Raw genomic sequence first — 23,970 nt, 5'->3', positions numbered from 1 at the left:
TCTCCCAAACTAGGGCTCGAAACAGAGAGAGAGAGGCTCCAAAATTTCGATTTTCTTCTTCTCCTTAGACTTTATCTATCTCGTACTTCCTTTAGCTTCCTTAGACCCACTTCGCACTTCTCCAGTTTCCTTAGGGATATCGAACTAGCTTGAGATGAGATTCTCCAAATGAATTCGACTCCTCCTATATATAGGTTCCAAGTGAGGTCTAATTGGTTTCCTTAGGCCGACTTGATTTCTTCTAGGCCGACTTGGTGTGGAAGTTACATAAATTATATTTGACTCAATAGTAAACCTTTTTACATAATTCAAATGCCCAAGAAGGGTCGTTTTGAATGTACAATGACTTTATAAACTCAATATTAATCGTAGGAGTCCACAATGGGGACTTTGACTAATATAATGATGACCCAAGCATGAAACCCATGCTTTAATAAGTCATTGATACAATAATAAAAATTCTTTTCTTTATTCTTTTGACAAGTACATTTCTTGATGACTCAAATACATTAATGAAGACCGAACCTAGTTACATTTTCCAACAACTTTGACCTAGCAGCATCAACAGTAGCTTCAACCCAGTAGCAGCTTTGACCCAGCAGATGTAGCAGCAACAACTTCAACCAAACTTGGAAGACTTCGATCTCCCTTGATACACCTCGGAATTGAGTGAGATTTGTCCCAAAATTTCAATCTTGAGGTCTTCTATTTTCCTGCAGAAACTCGCGCTTCTTTTCAGCTCCTTTTCCAACCCTTAAACAATTTCGCACTTTTCCAGCTTCCAGCTTCAAAGATCGAACTATGTGTGAGAGAATGAGATGCTCCAAATGAATTCGAACTCCTTGTATTTATAGCCCTTCTATGAGGTCGAATTACTTGTCTTGAGGCCAACTTGATCTTCTTAAGGCCAACTTGGTGTGGAGGAGACTAAATTCATTTTTGACTCAAAAATAATTCTTTTTACATGATCTGAAAGCCCAAGAAGGGTCTCTTTAAATGTACAATGACTCTAATGACTCAGAATAAATCCTAGAAGTCCTCAATGGGGATTTTGACCTAAAACATGATGACCCAAGCATGAAACCCATGCTTTAATAAGTCATAATAATAATATTTTCTTCATTCTTTTGATAAGTACATCTAAAATACATTTATGAAGACCGAACCTAGTTACAAATTTCAACGCGTAAGAGTGTAAGAGGAGTGCAACGAATCCATTAATAGAGAGAGAGTAACATATCATTGAGTGAGAGAGGTGTGAAGTGGCATGATTGAGTGCAAAATAGGAGAGGTGACATGTATTACTATTTTGATAATAATATTATAATATCATAAGGATAATAATATTAATATTAATGATAATATTGATGATTAAGTAAAAATTGACCAATTAAGATTGATTAAGGATAAGTTAAATGATTTTCCGAAGCAAGGTGATTTATTATATTTGGAAAGTCATGCTTGAAATGATAAATATGACTTTCTATTTTTTTAAAGTCAATCTAGAATAGTCAGAAATGAGATTTTATTCAAGGAAATTCATCCCTTCGCTGCCAATGTTTAATAGTCACTGGGAGTGCTAGGGCATTGTGGTAAGAATTGGAAGGAAAAACAATAGTACTAGTAGAATGTTGAAAGAGGTATCATTGGCAATAAACCAACCAGGGGTTAGAATGAGACCAAATTGCAACCGACCAGAGAACTAGGTTGAAGAATGGATCTATTGAAAAACACACAAAAATCCAAATTGTAATATCATGAATACACACACAAACACATCAATGTAAATCCAAACCATTAAACAACAAATATGCAATGTTTGCTCATGTGTATAATATATGGCATATTTAAGGTTGAATATAACAACATGAGACCAAGTGCAATACATATCTGAAACAAAATACATAAACATCAAGGTTTTAAATGACCTAGGGAATCCAAAAACAATGAAGCGACAACCTAAAAGCTACAATAGATAACTATATCATAAAAACCATCCCCTATATTGGGAGTGTCTTTATCAATAACACCCTTTGCCTTCTCCTATGGCCTTTGCCCTGATCATGTAGGGACATCAATGCTACTTCTTGGCTCTAATTGTGGATCCAAATCCATCTACCTCAAGTCATTGTTAGCTTTTCAGGTTACCTCAAAATTGTTTACACCACACTTGGAGGTGCTTCATGTGATGCGGGTTGCATGGTGTATGGATGAAGCTTCAGTTTTGTGATGGACACATAGATTGGAGTTATCTTGCTCATTAATTGTAAACTTTGACTTGATACCTATGTGGCACACTTCTTGGGAGTATTGGAGACCTAGACAACATGATCTTATTCTTCATTATGGTTACATAGAGAGTGGGTTGCTTCCTAAGAAATGATTCACTTTGGAGGAGAAGCATTGGGAATTTTGGAGAAGTTTGTTGAATACTAGCATGGGCACTATTACTCACCAATTTGTCTAGGACAAAATGGTGAGAATGTTGAAGTATTGCCAAGAAGGTTCATACATATCTAATGTAGGGGATAGGCTGCAACCTTGATGTTGGAAATATTGAGGGAGGGGTGAATAAGTATTTCATTATTTTTAACTATTTTTATCTTTTAAAACATTTGATGCACGTAAAGGATGAAACATAGATCTTTACATAAGAAACACTTACACACTTTTTCTTTGTAAATATTTTGTAAATATCCTTGTACAAAGTAAGCACCAACTTACAACTTTTGTAGGCACTAGCCTACAGGAGATTTCATTCCCCTAACTAAGCACCAACTCGGCAAATGTAGGTACCAACCTACAAGAGCCCCCAATCTTCCCAGATAAGCACCAACACAACAAAATGTAGCCACCATTCTATGTCTTCAAGTTGTTCCTTGGATCTATCATCAATAACTTTTGGTCCTCAACAAATTCTTTAGTGAGTTTTCATCTAACAGTGCAACTCTTAGGTTTGCGCCTTCATGTTTGATCATGGCCACTTGACCTGTACACCTTAACTTTTTGCTCTTCAACTAGGCTTCTTGACTTGGATCTTTAGACTTGATCTCCTACATGTCAGTTCTCTATATTTGATCAAAAAAAGGTCTGCCCATCTGGCACTTCAACTTCCTCAACTCTTGTTGTTCATTGTTCAATTGGCACTACTTAGGCTTATTATATGTTCAATTGGCATTGCGTCTTCTATGAGTCCCAACGATCCTGTTAAGAATGCAAAAGGGACCTTGCAGCGAAGTTCAAGATGAAATACTTCGGGTTAATGCACTACTTTCTAGGCATGGAAGTGTGGCAGACAGATGGGGAGATTTTCCTTGGACAAGGGAAATACTTCATTGATATCTTGAGGAGATTTGAGATGGAAGATTTCAGAGCCCTGTCTACACCCATGATAACCAATTGGAGGAAGGTAGATACATATTCTAAGGAGAAGGATGTGGACCCCACATTATACAAGCAGTTGATTGACTCTCTTATGTATTTGGTCAATACCAAGCCAAATATATCCTTTGCAATGAACTCTTTGAGTTAGTTTATAGTTGAACCAAAGAGGGTAAATTGGACAACAATGAAGCATATGTTGTGTTATCTGTGAGGTACAATTGATTATGGGATCAGATGCACATGAGGTGATGGTGTCAGGTTGATGGGCTATACTGATGCAAACTGGGCAGGCAGATAGTGAACAGAAAGAGCACTTTAGGGTTCAGTGCAGTTTGGTTGTCATAGTTGTTGACAACAAGACCTAGTTTGTATTCTTGTTTCAATGGATGTATGAGGGCCATTATCTCTAGTACGGGAGCCCTAGACAGTTGTATTACAACATGTTAATATAACAATGTTGGGTTAATGAAAAATTGTAAAAAGTTGGCTATTTTGTGCATTGGTTGATTTATTGTTGTTTATATTCTGCTGTGAAAAGTAGTATGTTGTGTCATTTGGATTGGTAGTGTCAAATATTCTAAGATCCTAACCAATGGCGCAAGAATCATGTCAATTGGAGTCTGTATGCGAAAGTTATGCCACTCAAAAGTTGACCTTTTTGTTTTCGCCATCATTGTTCGAGAGGATGCCATGTTAGCCCCCATTATTCATGAAAAGGGGGCTAGCCACATGATTATGATGTAGAAGACTCTAGAAGAGTCTATATTCTAACTTTGGTTAAGAGTTGAGGTAGTCAAACTTAACCACTAGTAGGCTATTGCATTGTGTTATAACCGAGCCACTAGGAGGAAAAGGGATTCCATTCTTTTGAGTGCATTTGTTACATAGCTAAGCAAAAATAGCCAAGAGGGATAGGAGGTAGAGGACACAGAGAGGATTTGTGCAATGTAGTAGCCCACGGCCACAAGCCATACTTCTTTGTACTCGTAGCCATATTTCCATTCAGGGAAAGAAAGCGGAGCGACCTCACCTTCTAAATGCATTTTTCTCCCGAAAACCATATATTGTGTCAAATGTTTGTGTGAGCTTTTTATTTTGTCGTTCTCTATTTTTTACATAATTTTAATCTGCATGCATGCACTATGAACAGTAAATCTACAGATCTAGAAATCTAATAAAACTGTAATAATGTAGAATTTCATATTTTAATTATAATTCTATCAGATCTGTTGTGACGAACTTTCCGGTGGAATATCCACGGCAATTTACAGATCAAAATCCAATTTGTTGGACAGTCAAGACCAAATAAGTACCAAATCGGCCAATTTGGTACATAACCGATTGATTTCATAAGGAACAAGATGGATAGAAAGCCACATTGTTGGGCATGTTTATGTGACCTGCAAGCAGTTTTTGGAGGTGTTTTTTGGCAAACCATGGAAAGTTTCCTCGTAAATTGTCCCCCCTAAGCTTATAAAAGGATGCTTAAGCTCATATTTGCCTCACACATTTGATTTCTAATGTTTGTGAGCATATGAGAGCTTGGATAGTTCTGCAACAACATTGAATGTTGGAGCAACAACAGCGAGTTTGGAGGTTCTTTGTCATCGTGGTGCTGGTTTGGAGTTCTCTAGTGGAGTTGCGGGTGTTGATCCCAATGCAGATCTAGTAGTTGAACTAGGATTTGAAGGAAGCGAACCACCAAGACCAAACATGGCACTGGGTGACTCATGAGGGAAGTAGTAGTTGTGCAACTCGACAAACTCACACTTCTAGTTTTGCTAGGCCTAGTGTTGTTGCTCATGTTGATGCTAGTATTACTATTGAGGATGGAGAGAAATTTGAAGAATCCTCTGATTCTGAGCTAGATGACGTTTATGTAGCTCTTGGTGATGATCCCTTTTGTAGTAGTGGTGATGAGTTTGATGAGTGATCATGTTGATCAACGATTTGTAGTAGGCTAGTGGCCTAGTAGCTTGGGTTGTAGGATTTTTTTGGACTCTGGAGGCCATTTAGAGCTTCATCGTAGCATTGTTTTTGGACTCTAGAGGCCATTTAGAGCCTCATTGGTTATGTATTTTGTCGATGATATCATTGATATATATTGCACTTGGTGCCATTATGATATATGTACCCTTACATGATATATAGATGAGAAGACTTTACATATTTTTTCTCTAATGGTTTGGAATCATGGTTTGTAATCTTAAAAATAAGTGTTTTTTCATAAAAATTTAATTATTTTATGCATTTTTTCCAATCTCGGTTTATTGAATTTGGCTTGATCTGATTTGATCTGGTTCTGGTTCGTATCGCAATTAGATAGGCGGTCGGTTCAAAACCCAGTTCTGGTTTTTAAAACTATGCTTACCTTCATATACTCATTTACATTTAACTCCATTAATTCTTTTCCTTTTTTCATTGTTTCTAAAGTCAAGACTCAAAAGTTAAAATTAAAAATGAACTATGGTCAATGTATTCATGTTATCAGAACCAAACCAACTATCAAAACAATCAACCCCAATAATGGGAAGCAGAATAAATATTGGACCAAATGCCTACATATCATCAAAATCATTGCCTATGTTGGTATCCTCATCATCTATATCACCTTTAAGCATTAAAATATGATAGAAAAAGCTTAACATGTCAAATCAAGATTTTGTTTGAGTGATGGATGCATCGTACTAGGTTCATGACAAAGGAGTTCAACAATAAATGGCACCAACATTGAGGTACATAGAGAGGGCTTGGTGTTGTTGCTTAAATGATAGTTCCAAACACTCATACATGATAGAATCTAATGGAAATGTTGCAATCCCCACCCCCCCATTAAGTTTGTTGGATTTTGACGGATCTAAAATTCTAGTTTCTCCATATAAAATCCAGTTACATTGGAACCACTCTCAAACATCCTGAAACAATTAACGCTAATGTCAAAATTTTAAGTAAAATTATGAAAATGGGTACTTTTACTTTAATAATTTAACATTACCATCAATTACGTAGCATTAGTAGGTCCCTAGGGTTGAAATCAAGCTTCCCTACTCATAAATTATTATTTTTAGGCAAAATCCAAGGCAGAAAATAAATAAATGGCATTTTCTAGAAGTTTAAAGTAACATTTTCAAAGCTCGGAACCATTTTGCAGATACAGATGTAGATTGGCCAGATTTTTTGAAAATGTAGGATCCAAATATAGGGAAACAAAACACGCGGTTTCTATATATATATATATATATGTATCCTATGGGGAAACATTCCAACCACTTCCCCTCATTCCTAGGATGGACATAGAGTAAACCCTAGATTCTTCAAGGCATAAAGACAGGTCAACTACTCATGAATAGATCATGTATAACTTTATTGACAATCAGCTCACTAAGAGAAAACATGTCACAAAGTAGGATTTTAACAGGATTTTAACTTGGGTGGGGAGAGTAACAACTCTTCCTTACAATCGTGAGGTACACCCAATTGACCTATATATACACAACATTTTTGAAACATGTACCCATTGCTGATAAGTGTACAAATCCCCCAAATTTCTTGAAAATCTAGGATATATATATATATATCTCTGTGTGTGTGTGTGTGTATTTTGGTTTAATTTTGTGTGATAGTGTTCCTACTTAGACATTTGGAGTGAATGCTTCACTTATCATCAAGGCAATAATAAAATGTCTAAACATCAAAGAAGTCTAGACATTTGTCTTGCTTTTCTTCAAAACAATTCTGATATTTGCAAATTTATTTTTTTAAATATTGCTACATGAAAATGAGAGAGTCAGATGTATTTGCGTCAGTTGAATAAGAAACATCCCTGCAGATGTGAAAATTCAACAACCAAATTGATGATATCTTGCAATATCATTGTTCGTGCCAAAGACTGACGGTGTTTGTCGGCTTAGCAAAAGATAATGTGTGGGAATTCTTGAATTTATGATCTATTTGTATAATGGTGGGATCAAGGCTACTTGGGAGCAGAAGCAGGAGTGGGGAGTGACATTTTCAAAAGCTCCTATGTTGGGAGCGATTTTTATATAATATATATTTTTATATTTTGATGCATATATGTCAACAAAGCATGTAGAATGATGAATTAGTGGTAAAAGACATACAGACATGGAGTAAACCATATAACATCATTCATCTAGTAGTTATAATCTTCATCAACCACAAGTCCACAAATTACAAGTTCTCATTTATATAGCATGTAAGGGTGCACATAACCAAAATAGCATTGAGTGCAATCCATCTCCAAACCGAAAATACATCAACAAATAGGCTCTAGATGGTCTCTAACATCCAAAAAAATCATGCTACAACAAATACCTACATATCATCAAAATCATTGCCTATCCTGGGATCTTTGTCAATAATGTCACCCTCTAAGCATTAACATAAGATAGAAAAAATGTACCATGTCAAGTCAAGATTTTGTTTGAGTGATGTGTACATTTTTAGTAGGATCATGATAGAGAGTTCGACAACCAAATTCACTAGCCTCAAGGTACATAGATTGCTTGGCGCTCTTGATTAAATACAAGTTCCATACCCTAATACATGACAAAATCCAATGGAAACATTGCACTCTCCCCAATTTTGAAATCCTGAAAATTTGGTAAGTCTGCTGGATTTTGAGTGAGATCTAAAATTCTACTTTCTCCATATGAAATCCAATGAGGTCGGAACCACTCTCAAACATTCTAAGTCATTTCATGGTAATGTTGCAAATTTAAGTAAAAGGATGAAAATGAAAGATAAAGGAGAATTTACTATGAATTGCATATCAATATTAAGGCCATAGCCTTGAATATTAGGCTGCCCCACTCAAAAAATTGTGTTTCCAATCTTTAGTAGCTCCCTCTATTGCTCCCAAATTCACAGGGAGCGCAATTTTTTTAGGGAGCGTGCTCCCAAAATTCGCTCTCAAGGTTGCTCCCGATGCGCTTCTATCGGAGCATGCCTCGAGAGCAGATTTGAGGGGGGAGGGGCGGCACGCTCCCCCCCCCCCCCCCCCGGCAGCCCTGGGTGGGATGCATTGAACATTGAATGTTGTTAGTAGTAGGTACAATATTATGTGTTATTCTTTATGAACTAATCTCCATGGAAACATATACAAATCTCGATCCAGATTTGGAAAAATGATGTGTATATATGTGTGTGTGTGATCATAAAAGAAAAACATGAATATAAAATTTAGATTTCCAAATATATGTCATGTCAAATTAAGAAAAAAATACAAATATGCAAATTGCCATGAAAATCTCAGATTTGTGTGTTTTAGAATGGGGGAGTGGCTATAATTCATAGGCAGAACTTAGGTTTTTGGGGCCCATTGCAGATCCATATTGGTGGAAATGTGGATCCTTGATCCTCCAATGGTGGATCCATAACATAGTTTATGAAATAAAAGCCTTCAATAACCATTGATAACCTATTTTTCCAAGGATGCATGTGAATGTTTATTTCTGCAATTATCTGACATGAAGCCCTACTCATATTCATCATTTTCTCATTTTGCAGGCTTGTGACATAAAAGACCCAAAACAGAATATTGAGTGGACTGTACCAGAGGGAGGTGGTGGACCAGGTTATTCTGTCATGTAGACAAACAATACTTGCTTTTAAATATAAAGGTAATTATAAATTTGTCACTTCAAATTAGTAAGTATTTTATAGCACATCAACCTGACTTAATTTGGTGAAGACAAATGCCACTAGAAATCATGTTATTAGATTTTTTCTGTAGATTTGACACTAAATAACGACATCGACTTATTAATCTGATTTGTTTGCAGATGAAGAAAACCCTAAACATGATTTATAATTGGTCGAAGAATACAAGTTTTCCAATATTCCTTGAATGATACACGGTACAGCCTTTGTGGGTTTTAATAAAATGCTATCCTGGTTTGTCATTAGACTAGCAAATGATTACATTATGGATCAACAAAGGGGTTCCAGGAGAACAAATGTGCGCATCCATTCATCAGTTTCACTGTTCAAAATTCAAATTTTGTACTCAGCATTGTGCTTGTACAAACCAGTAGCGGTAATCTATTTTGGCTGTCCAGTAATCCAATTTGGATAGCTTGGATTCATTCTCTGCATATGAATATTGATCTTTCTTAATAACTATTTCCTGGAATTTCCTGGAAAAGTGTCCAGTGTCCCACATAATTGAAAAAGAGCATACATTAACATTGTTTACTCTTCCATCAAGTGGTGCTGTATCTTTTATACTGGAAAATTACATGACTTCTTTTAATCACCTCTCAAAGCATAATGTATGCCATTGTAACAGGCATTGATAGGATCATTGGCTGGCTGGCCTCATGTTTGAACCAGTCCAATTTAAAAGGATCATGGCAAATGGAAAGTTCTTGAAGCATTTGTGAAAAGCTTTGGGTGTTTCTCCAAACACTCGGTATTTAGAGTGAAAGGATGAAAGGAAATCCAACAAAGAATCTTTGTAAAACTATTAGCGAAGGCCAGGATAAAGATAAGGTCTAAAACTCTCAGACTTTAATTTGATTTCTGCTATAGTTCCATGTTCAAAAACTATAAAATTTTACCACTAAAGCATCAATGCAAGCTGTTACCATAAAATGATATTTAAATATTACAAAGGTAATGTTTGTGACTTCACCGCTTTAAAAGTTACCTATTCAAACCAGGGTTGTGGGGGATCCCCCCCCATGTCCCATCTCTGAATTCTCACTCCGTTTGGGAGCTAGTCAGGTGCATGCTCCGTGCAAAAAAATGCTCCCTGGTTTTTCTTGAGCGTTTAGTCTTTTTTGCAAATTTTGTTTTGCAGTGATATTCCAAATGCAACTTTTTTTCAAAGAAACAAATAATTTTTGAGTGGGGCAGCCCAATGATCAAGCCTATGGCCCTAGTATTGATATGTGATTCATGGTAATGTTAAATTCTTAACATTACCATGAAATGACTCGGGATGTTTGAGAGTGGTTCCGACCACATTGGATTTCATATGGAGAAAGTAGAATTTTAGATCTCATTCAAAATCTAGTAGCCTTAAGTTTTTCAAGATCTTAGGATTGGGAGGATTGCAATGTTTCCATTGGATTTTGTCATGTATTAGGGTATGGAACTCGTATTTAATCAAGAGCACCAATCCTTCTATGTACCTTGATGTTAGTGACATTGGTTGTTGAACTCCTCTATCATGACCAATGTTGTGAAAAGCGTGATCGTGATTAAATCGGCGCGGGGAACAAGTCAGAAAAAATCAGAATTATCAGGAAAAAATCATTTGGTACAAAAATATTCTTTTTTTTCAATTTTTTTAATATCTAAACCATCTACAATATAAAATAAATACATTGACACATAAATATGATAAAAAAACTAATATATAAGATGTTTAATATCATTTCTAGCGCTAAAATCACACATAACATTGAATCATGTCTTGAATAGTAAGTCCTAACTCCTGAGTCCCAACTGAGCCTCAAAATATCAACAAAAAATATGATAATGTATCTCATCATGAAATAATGTCATATACAATAAAATGAAAGTCTAACCCTATTGATTTCCTCTACCCCTCTTGCGAGAAAATGCCACAGCTTTCCCTTTCCCTCTAGATGTAGATACTGGTGCTTGTGCTGGTGGAGATGGCAGTGGAGTCTGATGTGCTCTAGAAGCTGAAGAACTAGAAGTAGGAGCTATAGGAGGTAGACCACGTCCTCTACTGGTGGCAGGGGTAGCCTGGGCAGGTGGTGTCACCTGGAAACATTACAATCTCCCAATCTTGAAATCCTGAAAAACTAACAAGTCTGCTAGATTTTAATTGAAATCTAAAATTCTACTTTCTCCATATGAAATCCAATGAGGTTGGAACCACTCTCAAACATCTTGAGTCATTTCATGGTAATGTTAAAAATTTAAGTAAAATGATGAAAATGAAGATCAAGGAGAATGTCACTTTTACTTTAAGAATTTAACATTACCATGAATAGCATATCCATACTAGGGCCTAGATTTGATCATTAAGCTGCCCCACTCAAAAATTATTTGTTTCTTTCAAAAAAAAAATTGCATGAAAAAACCCAAAAAAACGTTATAAAACTATGTTGTCGCAACCCCCGGCGATTTTTTAAGTTTTTATCGCAATTTTTTCGTTTAATTATCGCGATTTTCACAACACTGATCATGACCCTCCTAAAAATGTACTCATCACTCAAACAAAATCTTGACTCGACATACTATGCTTTTTCTATCTTATGTTAATGCTTAGAGGGTGATATTAATGACAAATATCCCTATGCAGATCCAGAGGTAATGACAAAGATACCTCTGAATATTAATGCTTAGAGGGTGATATTAATTACAATGATCCTGATTTTCCAACAAGACTAAGAAATTAGACATTTTTCGTGGCGGCAAGAGGCCCAAGCATTAGTTATAGATAATAGATTTACTTGTCTTTTCTACTTTCGAGAAGTGTTTATAACTATTGACTCTTTCATATTTATTATGATATTTTTTGTAAACAATATATGGCAATTTAAGTTTGAAGTTTGACGTTGGCAATTATAACTCGTTAGTAATGAATTATGAATATGATGCTTCGTGAATGTTGAAAGTTGTTTCATTTCATTTCATGTTAGATATTATTTGTTGTAATGGTTACACTTAGCTTACAAGTACAACTTTGGTGATCAATGATGATAAATGTTATATATTGAATTTTGAAATCTTGAAACTTTAAGATTGATGAATCATGAGACTCAATATGTTGTATGTTACTATGTTTCTAACTTGTGGACATGGTTGATGAATATTATAACTTCTAGATGATTGTTGTTATATGGTTCAATTTATGTTTTTTTTTTTTTTTTTGTTATCTAATTCATCATTTTACATGCTTTTGTTGACATATATGCATCAAAATATAATATATATATATTATAAAAAATCACTCCCTAAATCGCTTTCAAACTGGGAGCATTTGAAAATGTTTATCCCGCTCCCCGTTTTTGCTCCCGCTCCCAAGTAACCTTGATTCAAACAGAAAAATTGAAAAGTTTTGTGCAAAGTTCAAGATTTTGAATCTTGATAGTACAAAGGGGTCGGCATCTATTAGAATACAAAATGATATAATTACACTAAAACATAAGCCATGTTGATGGCTAAAAGAGTGCAACAACTAATGCAATTTTAATTTTACAACTATTTATTTCTTTCTGTGAGATCAATTTAAATTTAAATTTTCAATCTCCTTGAGACTGAAACTCTACTAGTTTTTTGCTATGAAATCGGATTCGCTGGAAATGCCCTACATACCTGAATCCCACGAGTCGGACACGATTTGTTGGAGATTCGAATCCTAGAATGGGACACGTCGTGTCCTAAAGGGACACACTCGAATCCCGTACGTGTCCTGTTAGGACACAATGTGTCTCGATTTTGGGATTCGAATCCCAAAAAAATGAAACTCGCGGGCATAAAAAGGCGTTGTTCTTTCACTCATTTACCATTTCTCTCTTTCAGTTTTGCATACATTGAGCTAAGGGTTTAGAGCAAGGAGCTAAGGGTGTGGAGCATTCGACAAGGAGATTCAAGCACTAGGTAAGTGCATTTCATCTCTATTTTTTTGCATTTTTATTACAACAGTTTTTATATGAATTTTTTTTACAAATTTGTGCATGTTTTGTTTTTTTTTTTACAATATTCATGGCTCAATCAAGGGCAGTAGTTAGAGGGAAAAGGAAGGGGAAGAATGTTAGCATTGGAGATGTCCCTCCCCCAATATCATCAGAGTCTGCTGCAAGTAATGTTGAGGGAAGAGGAGGACCTAAAGACAACATTGAGAAATATCCCTTGTGGAAATATGTCACAAGAGAGGATGGGACAAGCACCAAGGGGAAGGGAGGAGGCAATGTGCAATGGAGATGCAACTTTTGCCACATTTCTTTCAAAAGCACATATTACCATGTGAAAAGCCATTTGTTGGCTTTACTAGGTTGTAGAATTGGAGCTTGTAAAGTTGTTCCTTTACAAAAGAGGAAAGAAATGGAAAAGGAGTTCACTGTTGGTATGGAAAATGTTGCTACAAAATCAAGAAAAACCAAGAATGAAGGCCCCCTTCCATTTTTTAGGAAAGGCACCACCAAATTTCCATTTGAGAGTTCTATTGGGGGACAAGCAATAAAAAGAAGAGCAATTTCACTTGGTCCAATGGACAAGATTTTTCAAAAAGAGAAATGGGATGAGCTTGATCTCACGATTGCCTTTTTTTTCTATCAAAACTTCATATCATTTAATGTTGAACGCTCACCTCTATTTATTGAGATGTGTCGAGTTCTAACTCACGGGTCTCCATCATGGTATGTGCCTCTTGATTCAGAGAAGCTTAGAACCACATTATTAACAAAAGCAAAAAAAGAGGAGCAAAAAATGCTTGAGCCTATTAAAGCATCATGGCCAACATCTAGGGTTAGCATTATTTCTGATGGATGGACAGATCCAACACAACACCCAGTCATCAACTTCATGGTGTCTTCCTTGAATGGTCTAGTTTTCTTGAAAGCAGTGGATACACTTGGAAAATACAGGGATGCACAATTTATGGGTGAGTTATTTATTAAAGTTATTGAAGATGTAGGTGTTGATTCTTGTGTGCAAATCATTACATATTATGCACCTGTTTGCAAGGCTGTTGGCATGATTGTGGAAGCTAAATATCCACAAGTGTTTTGGACACTTTGCATTGTCCATTCATTGAACTTAGCATTGAAATCCATTGCTTCTGATGTGCTTTGGATTGGTAACATTATTGAGGATGCATGACATATCTGTAACTTTGTGCAAAATCATACAAATGCCCTCACTATCTACAAGGAGTACAACAATCTATCATTGTTGAAGATTGTTGATACACGGTTTGCCTCTTCATTCATGATGTTGAAGAGGTTGAGGGAGGTCAAAACCACTCTTGGGGCCATGGTTATTTCTAAGTTTTGGTCTTTTTGGAGAAAGACAGATCAAGTAGCTTCTAAAAGAGTGAAGGACACAGTGCTAGATGATGCTTGGTGGGAGAGGGTAGATGTTAATTTTAGGTATGTTCTATGCTTAGAGAGATTTATTTTAATTTTCACAGTTAGCTCCATATATTTTCCAGATTAGCAATCACATTAGCATTAAAGTAAACTACAAATAGAACATAAACATAAATCGCAGAAGACAAGCCAAGACAAGAGGACAAAAGATGTGGCGCTAGCCAGGGAAAAACCCCAATGTGGGGAAACCCTTGATCAATTCTTCTTATATGTTCTTCAATAGTTCAGCAGAGAGAGAGAGATAGTATGTTTACAACAGAAGTCAACACTTTGACTTATCTAGATAAGAGCATAGATCATCTCTAAGAAGATGATACATGAAATCAAATGAAGACATGTTGCTTCAACTGATTCTCCAAGGTGACTCCTTCACCTATCGTTGAGCTACATTTCGTCGTCATGTTGCACCTCACTGTGTTGCACCATGCTGCACCCATCATCACTATGCTGCATCTCATCACGCTTCATTAATCATGATTGTACCCATCACTGTACTGCATTATGTGCCATTGTTGCACCATGTTGCCATCCTGATCTATGTGTTGGTTGCACCTTGCTTGCTTGTTGTCCCTAGCATGCTTGTTGTCCTTAGCATGCTTGTTGTTGCATGCTAGTTGTCCCTTGCATGCTAGCTGTAACATTGCATGCTTGGTGTATTTTCTGCTAAGTACCATACAATTGTCCAATGTTAGTTAGTTGTCCTTTGCATGCTGCTCTCCTTTGGAGACAGATGCTTTGGCTGTTCTCGGCAGTTCCGGCAGTTTCGACAATTCCGGCTTTTCTGGCTTTTCTGACTTTTCCAGCAATTCTGGCTTTTTCGGCGGTTCCAGCTTTTCTCGCAGTTCTAGCTTTTCCGGCAGTTCTGCCTTTTTTGGCTTTTCCGGCAGTTCCTCCTTTTCCGGCTTTTCCAGTAGTTTGGCTTTTCCGGCAGTTCCGACTTTTCCAGCAGTTTCGACAGTTCCGGGAGTTTCGAATTTTCTGGCTTTTCCAGCAGTTTCGACTTTTTCGATAGTTCTGGCTTTTTCAGTAGTTCCGGCTTTTCTGGCTTTTTAACTTTTCCGGTAGTTCTAGCGTTTTTAGCTTTTCTGGCAAATCTGGCTTTTTCAGCAGCTCCGACTTTTTCGACAGTTCTGGCTTTTCCGGAAGTTCCGGCAGTTTCAGCAATTTCGGCTTTTCCGGTAGTTCCAGCTTTTCCGGTAGTTCTGATTTTTCCAGCTTTTCTGGCTTTTCTGGCAGTTCCAACTTTTTCGGCAGTTCCGGCTTTTCCAGCAGTTTTTTTAATTTCGGCTTTTCTAGCTTTTCCAACAGTTTTGACTTTTCCAGCTTTTTTGGCTTTTTCAATTTTTCTGGCAGTCCTAGCTTTTCCAGCTTTTCCGGCAGTTTCGGCTTTTCCGACTTTTTCAGCTTTTCTAGCAGTTCCGGCTTTCTGCCCTCTAGATCAAGGCAGTGTTATCCCTTAGGATCTCTCCTCCTACTAAAACCCAAAGACAAGTAGAGAGAGGAAGAGATCCCAATTGTGCGTTGAAATGGCTTGAAGGCCACATCTATTTATACTAAAACGTTGAGCACGTGGAGTTTATTTGGTTGTTGGCCGACCTTGACGAATTGTCTTATAACACAAATAAATTCATAACTCCATGAATACTTATCGAAATTGGATGATCTTTAGATCAATCCTACACCTCTCGATGACAGGGATCCAAGAAAAATATCAGCTGCCATAAATAAGATGACCCACATGGAGTTTGGCCCTTGTTGCCAATTTTAACAATAGATCTAATTATTTAGATCATGGACCCTATCATTTCTTTGCTTTGATTTGCAGATACAGACAAACCCATCCCATGAGAGGTTTATGAGGGATGAGATTCCATGATTGAGTCTATGTGGAGCATTAGTCTACAGAGTGAGTGCCCCAAGTATGAGACATCACCAGAGGCCTTCTGTGGTACGATACAAGATATTCTTGTCAGCAGATGGGACAAGAATTGCACACCTTTACATTGTTTGGCTCACTCATTAAACCCAGAATACTACAGCCATGAGTCGCTGAATGGTGGACCTTCCCGCAGATTCCCTCCTCACATGGATGGTGAAATCTCACTGGGGAGGAAAGATGCATTCAGATAGGTTTTTTCAGAATAGAGCATGGCTTGATGAGGTGGAGGATGCCTTTGCAGAGTTTTCCACTGGCACTGGTCGATTTGCAGGATATGATGTGATTAGAGACAGGGAGGCTAAGAAGCCCTATTCTTGGTGGGAAAATCATGGGGCAACAAGCCCTCCTCTTCAGTAGTTAGCCATGAGGCTCCTCTCTCAGGTGACTTCATCCTCTTGTTGCGAGAGGAATTGGAGCACATATGGGAATTTGTATAGTGTGAAGAAGAGAAGGCTTGAGCAGTCTAGGGCAGAGACAATGGTGTATGTGCACACCAACCTTTGTCTTATTTACGGGTAGAGAGAAGAGTGGTTGAGGGGAAAGACAAAGATGTGGGATGTCTTTCCTGATGATATGGGTCTGGACAAAAGTGTTGAGTTGGCATTGGCCAACATGGATCTCAATGATCCAGTGCTAAAGCCTGTTAGATTTTATGACGGTGATATTTTAGAGGGGTCATCCTCCACAGCAGATGCAGAGGCGACTATACTTTGGCAATTATTTTATTAGGATTCATCCCAGTCACATAACACGAGGACATGGGACACGAAAATACGAGTATCCAACATTTGACATAATAACCCCTCGAAACATGACACAAAGAACACATTATATATTATATATTAAAGAATATAACAAATTAGTGAATTACGCATAAAATATGAAATTTTTTTGTAGCTATGGTCGGTCTTCATAATTAATGTTTTTAGCCTTTCAGCCCTAGAGTCATGTCTATTTGGGCTCATTATATAAATATCATTCAACCTCCTTCAAAGGGCGATTTGGATCATCATCTGTTTAAGTGATTGACACATCTCTTGTTCAAGCAATTCATCGATCTCTTTTGTAAGAGCAAAGGAGAAGAAAGACAAAAAATCGAGTTATGGGCAAATCGTCTTTTGGGTAGAATGAAATTTTATGGACAGACCACCTATGGAAGGCTGAATTCTGGGCAGACTTCTTAAGCAGAGGGTCAAATTCTGGGCAGAGCAATCTTTGGGCATATTGACCAGGTTTTGTTATTAGTCAATTTGACTTTATTTTGACTATCAGGATCATATTGTATCTCTTGTTGAATTGAACAATTTCTTTAAGGAAAAGGCTATTGGGTTTTTCCCCCTATGGGTTTTCCCAAGGTAAAATTTTTGTGTTTCTTGTTTGGTTATCTCTTTATGATCCTAATGTCACAAATGTTACTGTTGATGTCTTCTTTGTAATTGCTTAATGATGAATGGAAATATGAAAAAAAGATTAAATCATTAGAAGTGATTATTAGTTTAGAATACCTATGAAAAATCAACATGGGATCAAAGCTTGGGTGGAAGAGAAACCTTATAGGATCAACCATTAAAGAGGAGCCAAGTCTTTGGAAGCATTTATCTAGAAGGCACTATTGGTTCTTAAAAAACAATAGAAGATACTTTTCCTTGTAGAAAATTTGCAATTTAGTGAAGTCCAGATCTAATGGTGTAAGCAAAGATTTTATATCTATAGGAAGAGGGCCAAAGCCCTAAATTTTGGATCTCAGTCGATCTGTTAGAGGATCGAAGGCCTCGGGCCTTAAAGAGGTTGAAATAAACCTTAGTTTGAGTTTCAAAAGGCCGAAAAGGCCTCAGATTGATAGTACAGGGGCTGAGGATGCCTCAATTTGGTTGCAAAGGGCCAAGAGGCCTTAGAGTTAAACTCATAAGATCTGAATTATCTTAGACCGAAATACCTCAGTAAGTGGAAAAGATAGCAGTGCCTTTTGTGCATGAGATCGACTAAGATTTGTTTGACAGTTTGCAACCCCTTTGATTATGGAAGGCATTGCACATTCAAGAATGAAAAGGAACCCCTCTTAAGAAGAGATTTGATTGATGTTTCATGGTTGAAGTGTTTCATGTATCACATGAAGATTGTTTAAGACTTGTTTTGGCTTCAAGGACTGATAAAACAAGGTATATTGTTTACAAACAACATTTTTGTAGATGTAATCAAGGACTCTATTGCCTAAGATTGCTAATCAATGCACACCTCAATGCTGGGATGTTTGGATGATGAGTATGAGGCCTAGGAATTCAGACCCGAGACATATCAGTCCAATAAAGAGACCAACAAAGCTAGAAGTCTACGATTTGATGGTTGGAATAAAAGGTGTGAACCATTGCTCAAAGTGATTTAGATTGAGATCAAAGGTTTTATTTTGGAAACATTATTGTAAACCTCAGCTACAGGAAATGATCATTGTTGTCGCCTAAAATGTGCACCTAAATGAAGGAAAATTTCCAACCTCACAAGGTGTAATATTTATGGCACAACACTCAGAGAAGAGGTTGTCACCTATTCCGTACTCACTTTGTTTAAGCTCTATCCTAGATAAGCTAAAGGGGGTAGTCCCTAAAGTTGATTATGAAACGGAAATTTGTTGGAACAAGAAGTTCTAGGAGACTAAGGGAAAGGCCACTACCTCTTTAGGCAACTTAAACTTAGATTGATTTAGCAAGTGAAATTATTAATGAGCAATGTATATGCATTAAATGATAGATTGAACTTAAAATCAATATAGCAATGATAAGACTAGAAAATTAGAGACTAGTGCCTTGATAACAATGCTCAAATGTAAATACTTGCACAATATGATATTCCAAGTTACAAGAAAGACAGTGCTGCAAGACAAGCGTTAGTATAAGAAATCAAGAGATCAAAAGCAACTAGAATATGAGCAATAAACTTTCAAATATAACTTGCAAGAAAATATAAACTTGAACTTCAAGTAAAAGAGATGCTCAACAATGATATAGCAATTCAAGATACAATAAGCATGAGATTGATAAGTTCAAGAATGTAAAGTAAATCTTGCAAGTAAAATAATTAGCCCACAATTCTAGGTACAATAACCAAATGAGTGATGAATGAAATGCAAGACTAAACTATGTGTGATGCAAGAGTCTTGGTTAATTTTAATTAAAATGCCTAGTGTAGCTGAAGGCCTTCTCCTCAGTTGTTTTGAAGCAAGTCTTAAACAAGGTTATAGAAAGAACTACTAAGGAAGGAAGCTAAGTCCTCATTAACGATACCTACCCAGGAGTTCTAATGATCCAAGTGCCTTCATTCCTACAAGGGATTGCCCACAAGAAAATTGCAAGGTCACATGTTTTAACCGTTGCCTAAGGGTCAAGTTTCTCAAATTGAATGGTGGAGAAGGTTGTCATATCTCTCTATACAACCAAGCTTATGCTTGGAGGTAGATTTTAGGATGCAAATGAAGATGCATATGCTCCAATAAGATATAATGATTTCAATAAGCTTCAAAAATAGATAGATGTCAATATGTTTAACCAAGATATAGATATATCTTTTGAGCACAAGATTATTAGCTTATGACGGTAATTAGTGAAGAAAAACTAGTTACTCAATGAAACAATAGCAAGAATGACAATTAGCGTTAGATGATTTAGAGAAAAAAAATCCCACAATGCCTTTTAGGTGTGCTTATTAACGATGTTCTTCACTTAGTTTAGACAAGGAATAAGTGAGAATTATGATGTAAACACGACTTTAGGATGGCAGATGAGAATGCTAACAATGATTACAAAAACTACTTAGGTCATAAATGGAAAATGAAACAAAGTATTCCAATGCAATCTGATCAAGTAGCAAGAAAATGCAAGCTATGGATGCAATAATTAAAAATGCAAAATGCAAGGGTTAATGTCTAGATCTATGTTAGAGAGAGTTGGTAAGTTAGTAATTTCTCCCTTTTAAATAAGGAGAAAAGGATTCCTTGGAATGAGATTTCAAGCTCCCTCAAAAAGAAAGATTGCTTTTATTAATGAAAGTTACAAGAGAAGAGGCTCTCTAGGCAAGGAGAAAGGCTCTTCCTCTTCAAGGAGCTTCACAATTGATAGCTCTACAAAATACAAGATTTCTTCAAAATACAAGTGGATTCACTTCAAGATAGCTCACAAATTTCTCCAAGAATCAGTCTTCAAATGCTTTAGGTCTCCCAATAAGTTGATGGTAGATAGAATGCTCACGACCTAGGTGAAAAAGATACACAATTTAGAAAATCCAATGGCCTGTAAGTGTGATGAATCTCTGCTATGAAGGAAACTATACACTTCAATGAAGATTACCCTTTAGGCCTTAGAAGCCTTTTTGTTAAGTTTAGGTATGTTCTATGCTGAGAGCAATTTATTTCAATTTTCACAGTTAGCTCAATATCTTTAGCAATCACATCAGCATTAAAGTAAACTACAGATAGAACATAAACATAAATTGTAGAAGACAAGCCAACACAAGAGGACACGAGATGTGGCGTTAGCCAAGGACAAACCCCAATGTGGGGAAACCCTTGATCGATTCTTCTTATATGTTCTTCAATAGTTCAACGGAGAGAGAGAGAGATAGTACATTTACAACATAAGCCAATACTTTGACTAATATATTATCTCTACATGAGATCAGTTGAAGACATGTTGCTTCAACTGATTCTCCAAGGTGACTCATTCACCTATCATGTGTTGTATCTCGTCCATATGGTACACCTCACCATGTTGCACCATGTTGCACCCATCATCACAATATTGTACCTCATGCTGGTGTTGTCCCAGTGTTTACCTAGTGCAACGGTTGCACCATACTATGCCTATGTGCTTGTTGCACCATTGTTGCTTTGTGTCCTTGTTGCATCAAGTACTATATTGATGTCCCATACAGCACTCTACTTGCAACTGTCCATGCTTTACCATGTTGTTGTTGTCCATGATTCTTCATGCTTGTAGCTGTCCCATGTATCATGTTTTACCATGCATGCTATAATACCTCATGATTGCCATGTTGTCCCATTGCAGCTCCTATGTCTAGCAATATTGATCATATGTATTTCTGCCCATTATTGTTATGACTGTGTTCAGGTTACGGCTGCCACACAGTCAGGAGATAAGTCCTTTTAGGACTGCAGTTTATCTTGAAGAGCTTTCCCTCATGCCACGCTGCCCTTTGGAGGTGATGTCCACCCTTGACAGTCCTTGACACAACCTCAGTTGTGTGCTCTGTCTTGCAGCCTAGCACAACAGCTAGCTGTAGCACTCTGCCTTCCCAAATGATACCCAAACAACAACGTTTCTTTCCTCATGAACTCGGGCAAGCTAACAACACTTACCTGCACTCAAACGCATACATATACAGCGCTGAATCTCTCCTCCTTGTGACTGCGGCTTCACTGTCTTGTTGTTGTCCATGCCCACGTTGCTTCATGCTATGATAAGGTCCCTTATATTGTGGATGAAGTCCATCTTATGTTGCGGTTAAGGCCTTGACTCAAGGCTCCTCTTGACAACAGTTTAGGGCTTCCTCTTGCCAGTGGTTTAGGGCTTCCATTAACTATAGATAAGGGCCTTCCCTTTGTTGCGGTTAGAGCTCCCTTTGTTGTGGATTAGAGACTTCCCTTTGTTGCGGATTAGGGATCCCTTTGTTGTGGATTAGAGCCTTCCCTTTGTTGTGGATTAGGGCTCCCTTTGTTGTGGATTAGAGCCTTCCCTTTGCTGCGAATTAGGGATCCCTTTGTTGTGCATTAGAACTCCTATTGAATGCATCTAGGGATTCCTAGATCTGTGGCCAGATCTCCTCCAAGACTATGGCTAGGGCTCTCCTAGATGACTGCGTCTAGGGCTCTTTTAGATGACCCTCTCCACTGTGTCTTCCTTAAGAGAAGACAAACCCAAAACAAGTGGAGAGAGGGAGATCATGAGAGTTGTGTTCTCAAATGATTCAAGGCACCTTTATTTATACAAAAACATGGAGCACATGAGGGGTTTATTTGGTTGTTGGCCGACCTTGACGAATTGTCCCATAACACAAATAAATTCATATCTCCATGAATACTTATCGGAATCGGATGATCTTTAGATCAATCCTACACCTCTCGATGAGAGGGATCCAAGAAAAATATCAGTTGTCATTAATAAGATGACCCACATGGAGTTTGGCCCTAGTTGCCAATTTTAACAATCCCTCTCAACTAGGGAGGACTCCATCCGCTGATCTATATGTCTGACTGTACTATCTCTGCCATCAGTGCCCTGCATTGTTCTGCTCTGCCCTACTCAGTTCTGCTCTGTTGAGCTCTGCTCTGCTCAATTCTTCTCTGCTCAGTTCTGCTCTACTCTGTGCAGTTCTACTCTGCTGCACCATGAAGAAGAAGAATTGATCGAGAATGTCTCATACCATTCTCTATTTACCCGAAGTCAGTTTCATCTGAAGAGAGTGTGTCATATCACTTGTACTGACCCGAAGTCAATTTTATTGATCCCATATCAATATCACAAGAGAGTGTCTCAAACCACTCATATTGATCCTATATCAGTTCCATTGATCCCAAATAAATGGAGGTCATCCTAGCATAGGGAGTACAGTAGATACAATGATGCGTCCATCGATAGTACTACTATGGTCCCTAACCCCATTTCCCTGCTCATTGATCAGATGAGAGGTACTTCCCATGAGTCCAAGATTGCATAGGTAGGACGCCTCGACAGGAGAACTAATCATCCTGTCCATAGGAGAACAAATCATCATGTCCATTGGTCGCCACAAAGTGTCTGCGACTTGTACATCAATCTCAATGTGATGGAGCCTCCTCGCTCATCGACTTACCATATCCTAGATAAGGTAGTATCTGATGTCTATCTGTTGTAGCAATCATCGAATATGGGATTCCTCAATAATCGAATCCCCCCTGGTTGTCACAAAGAATCACAGTGTTATTCATGATGTGTACAAACAGCTCATTGATGAGCTTCCACAACCAGGCAGCTTCACACGAGATCATACTTGTAGCTATGTATTCGGTCTCAGTGGTGCTTATAGCAATCGACTTCTACTTCCTGCTCATCCATGATATCGAAGCAGAATCCAGAGAGAACCAACATTGAGAAGTGCTCTAGCGATCCTCCACGTTCCCTGCCCAGTCAACATTCAAATAATCATGCAACTTTCGTATTTCTGGCAATGTATCTCAATCCATGAGAGATTGTGCCTTGAAGATATCTCAGAAGATTCTTGGCACCAATTTAGTGAGGCTCAACCAAATATGAGCTCACCATGCTAACTGCAAAGCATTTATACGGACTGAAGTTCACCAAGAACATCAATGCTGATGAGTTTATGAAACTCAGAGGCATTTCCCAAATCTAGTTTGACAACACCACCATATAACTTCTTAAAGTTAAGATCCTCGAGGTAGTCATGGGCTTGCATTTTACCATTCCATATCTGGAATCCAACTCCCTATTACTTCCGCAAGTGAGATGGTCTGCACCTGTCAGAAATAGGTCGTCCTTAGAAGGTGTC

General features: G+C 37.5%; 1 protein-coding gene across 2 annotated transcripts in view; it reads left to right on the top strand.

The window, feature by feature from the left end:
- ETFQO (electron-transfer flavoprotein:ubiquinone oxidoreductase) overlaps positions 1 to 9,550 on the top strand; it is a 428,724-nt gene extending 419,174 nt beyond the window's left edge. For both annotated transcript variants that reach the window (XM_089421080.1, XM_089421077.1), the window contains 2 exons: positions 8,914 to 9,026; positions 9,189 to 9,550. In XM_089421080.1, coding sequence (XP_089277206.1) covers positions 8,914 to 8,997 — 84 coding nt within the window. In that variant the 3' untranslated portion in view covers positions 8,998 to 9,026; positions 9,189 to 9,550. The remainder of the gene's footprint in view (positions 1 to 8,913; positions 9,027 to 9,188) is intronic.
- The last annotated feature ends 14,420 nt before the right edge of the window (positions 9,551 to 23,970 follow it).

This window comes from Pinus tabuliformis, chromosome 6 (genome assembly GCF_031772625.1).
Source record: "Pinus tabuliformis cultivar Carrire ecotype Pingquan chromosome 6, CPIR1, whole genome shotgun sequence".
Classification (NCBI taxonomy): Eukaryota; Viridiplantae; Streptophyta; class Pinopsida; order Pinales; family Pinaceae; genus Pinus; species Pinus tabuliformis.
The sequence above is the reverse complement of the archived record's forward strand: the minus strand, read 5'-3'. Positions and strand labels throughout refer to the sequence as shown.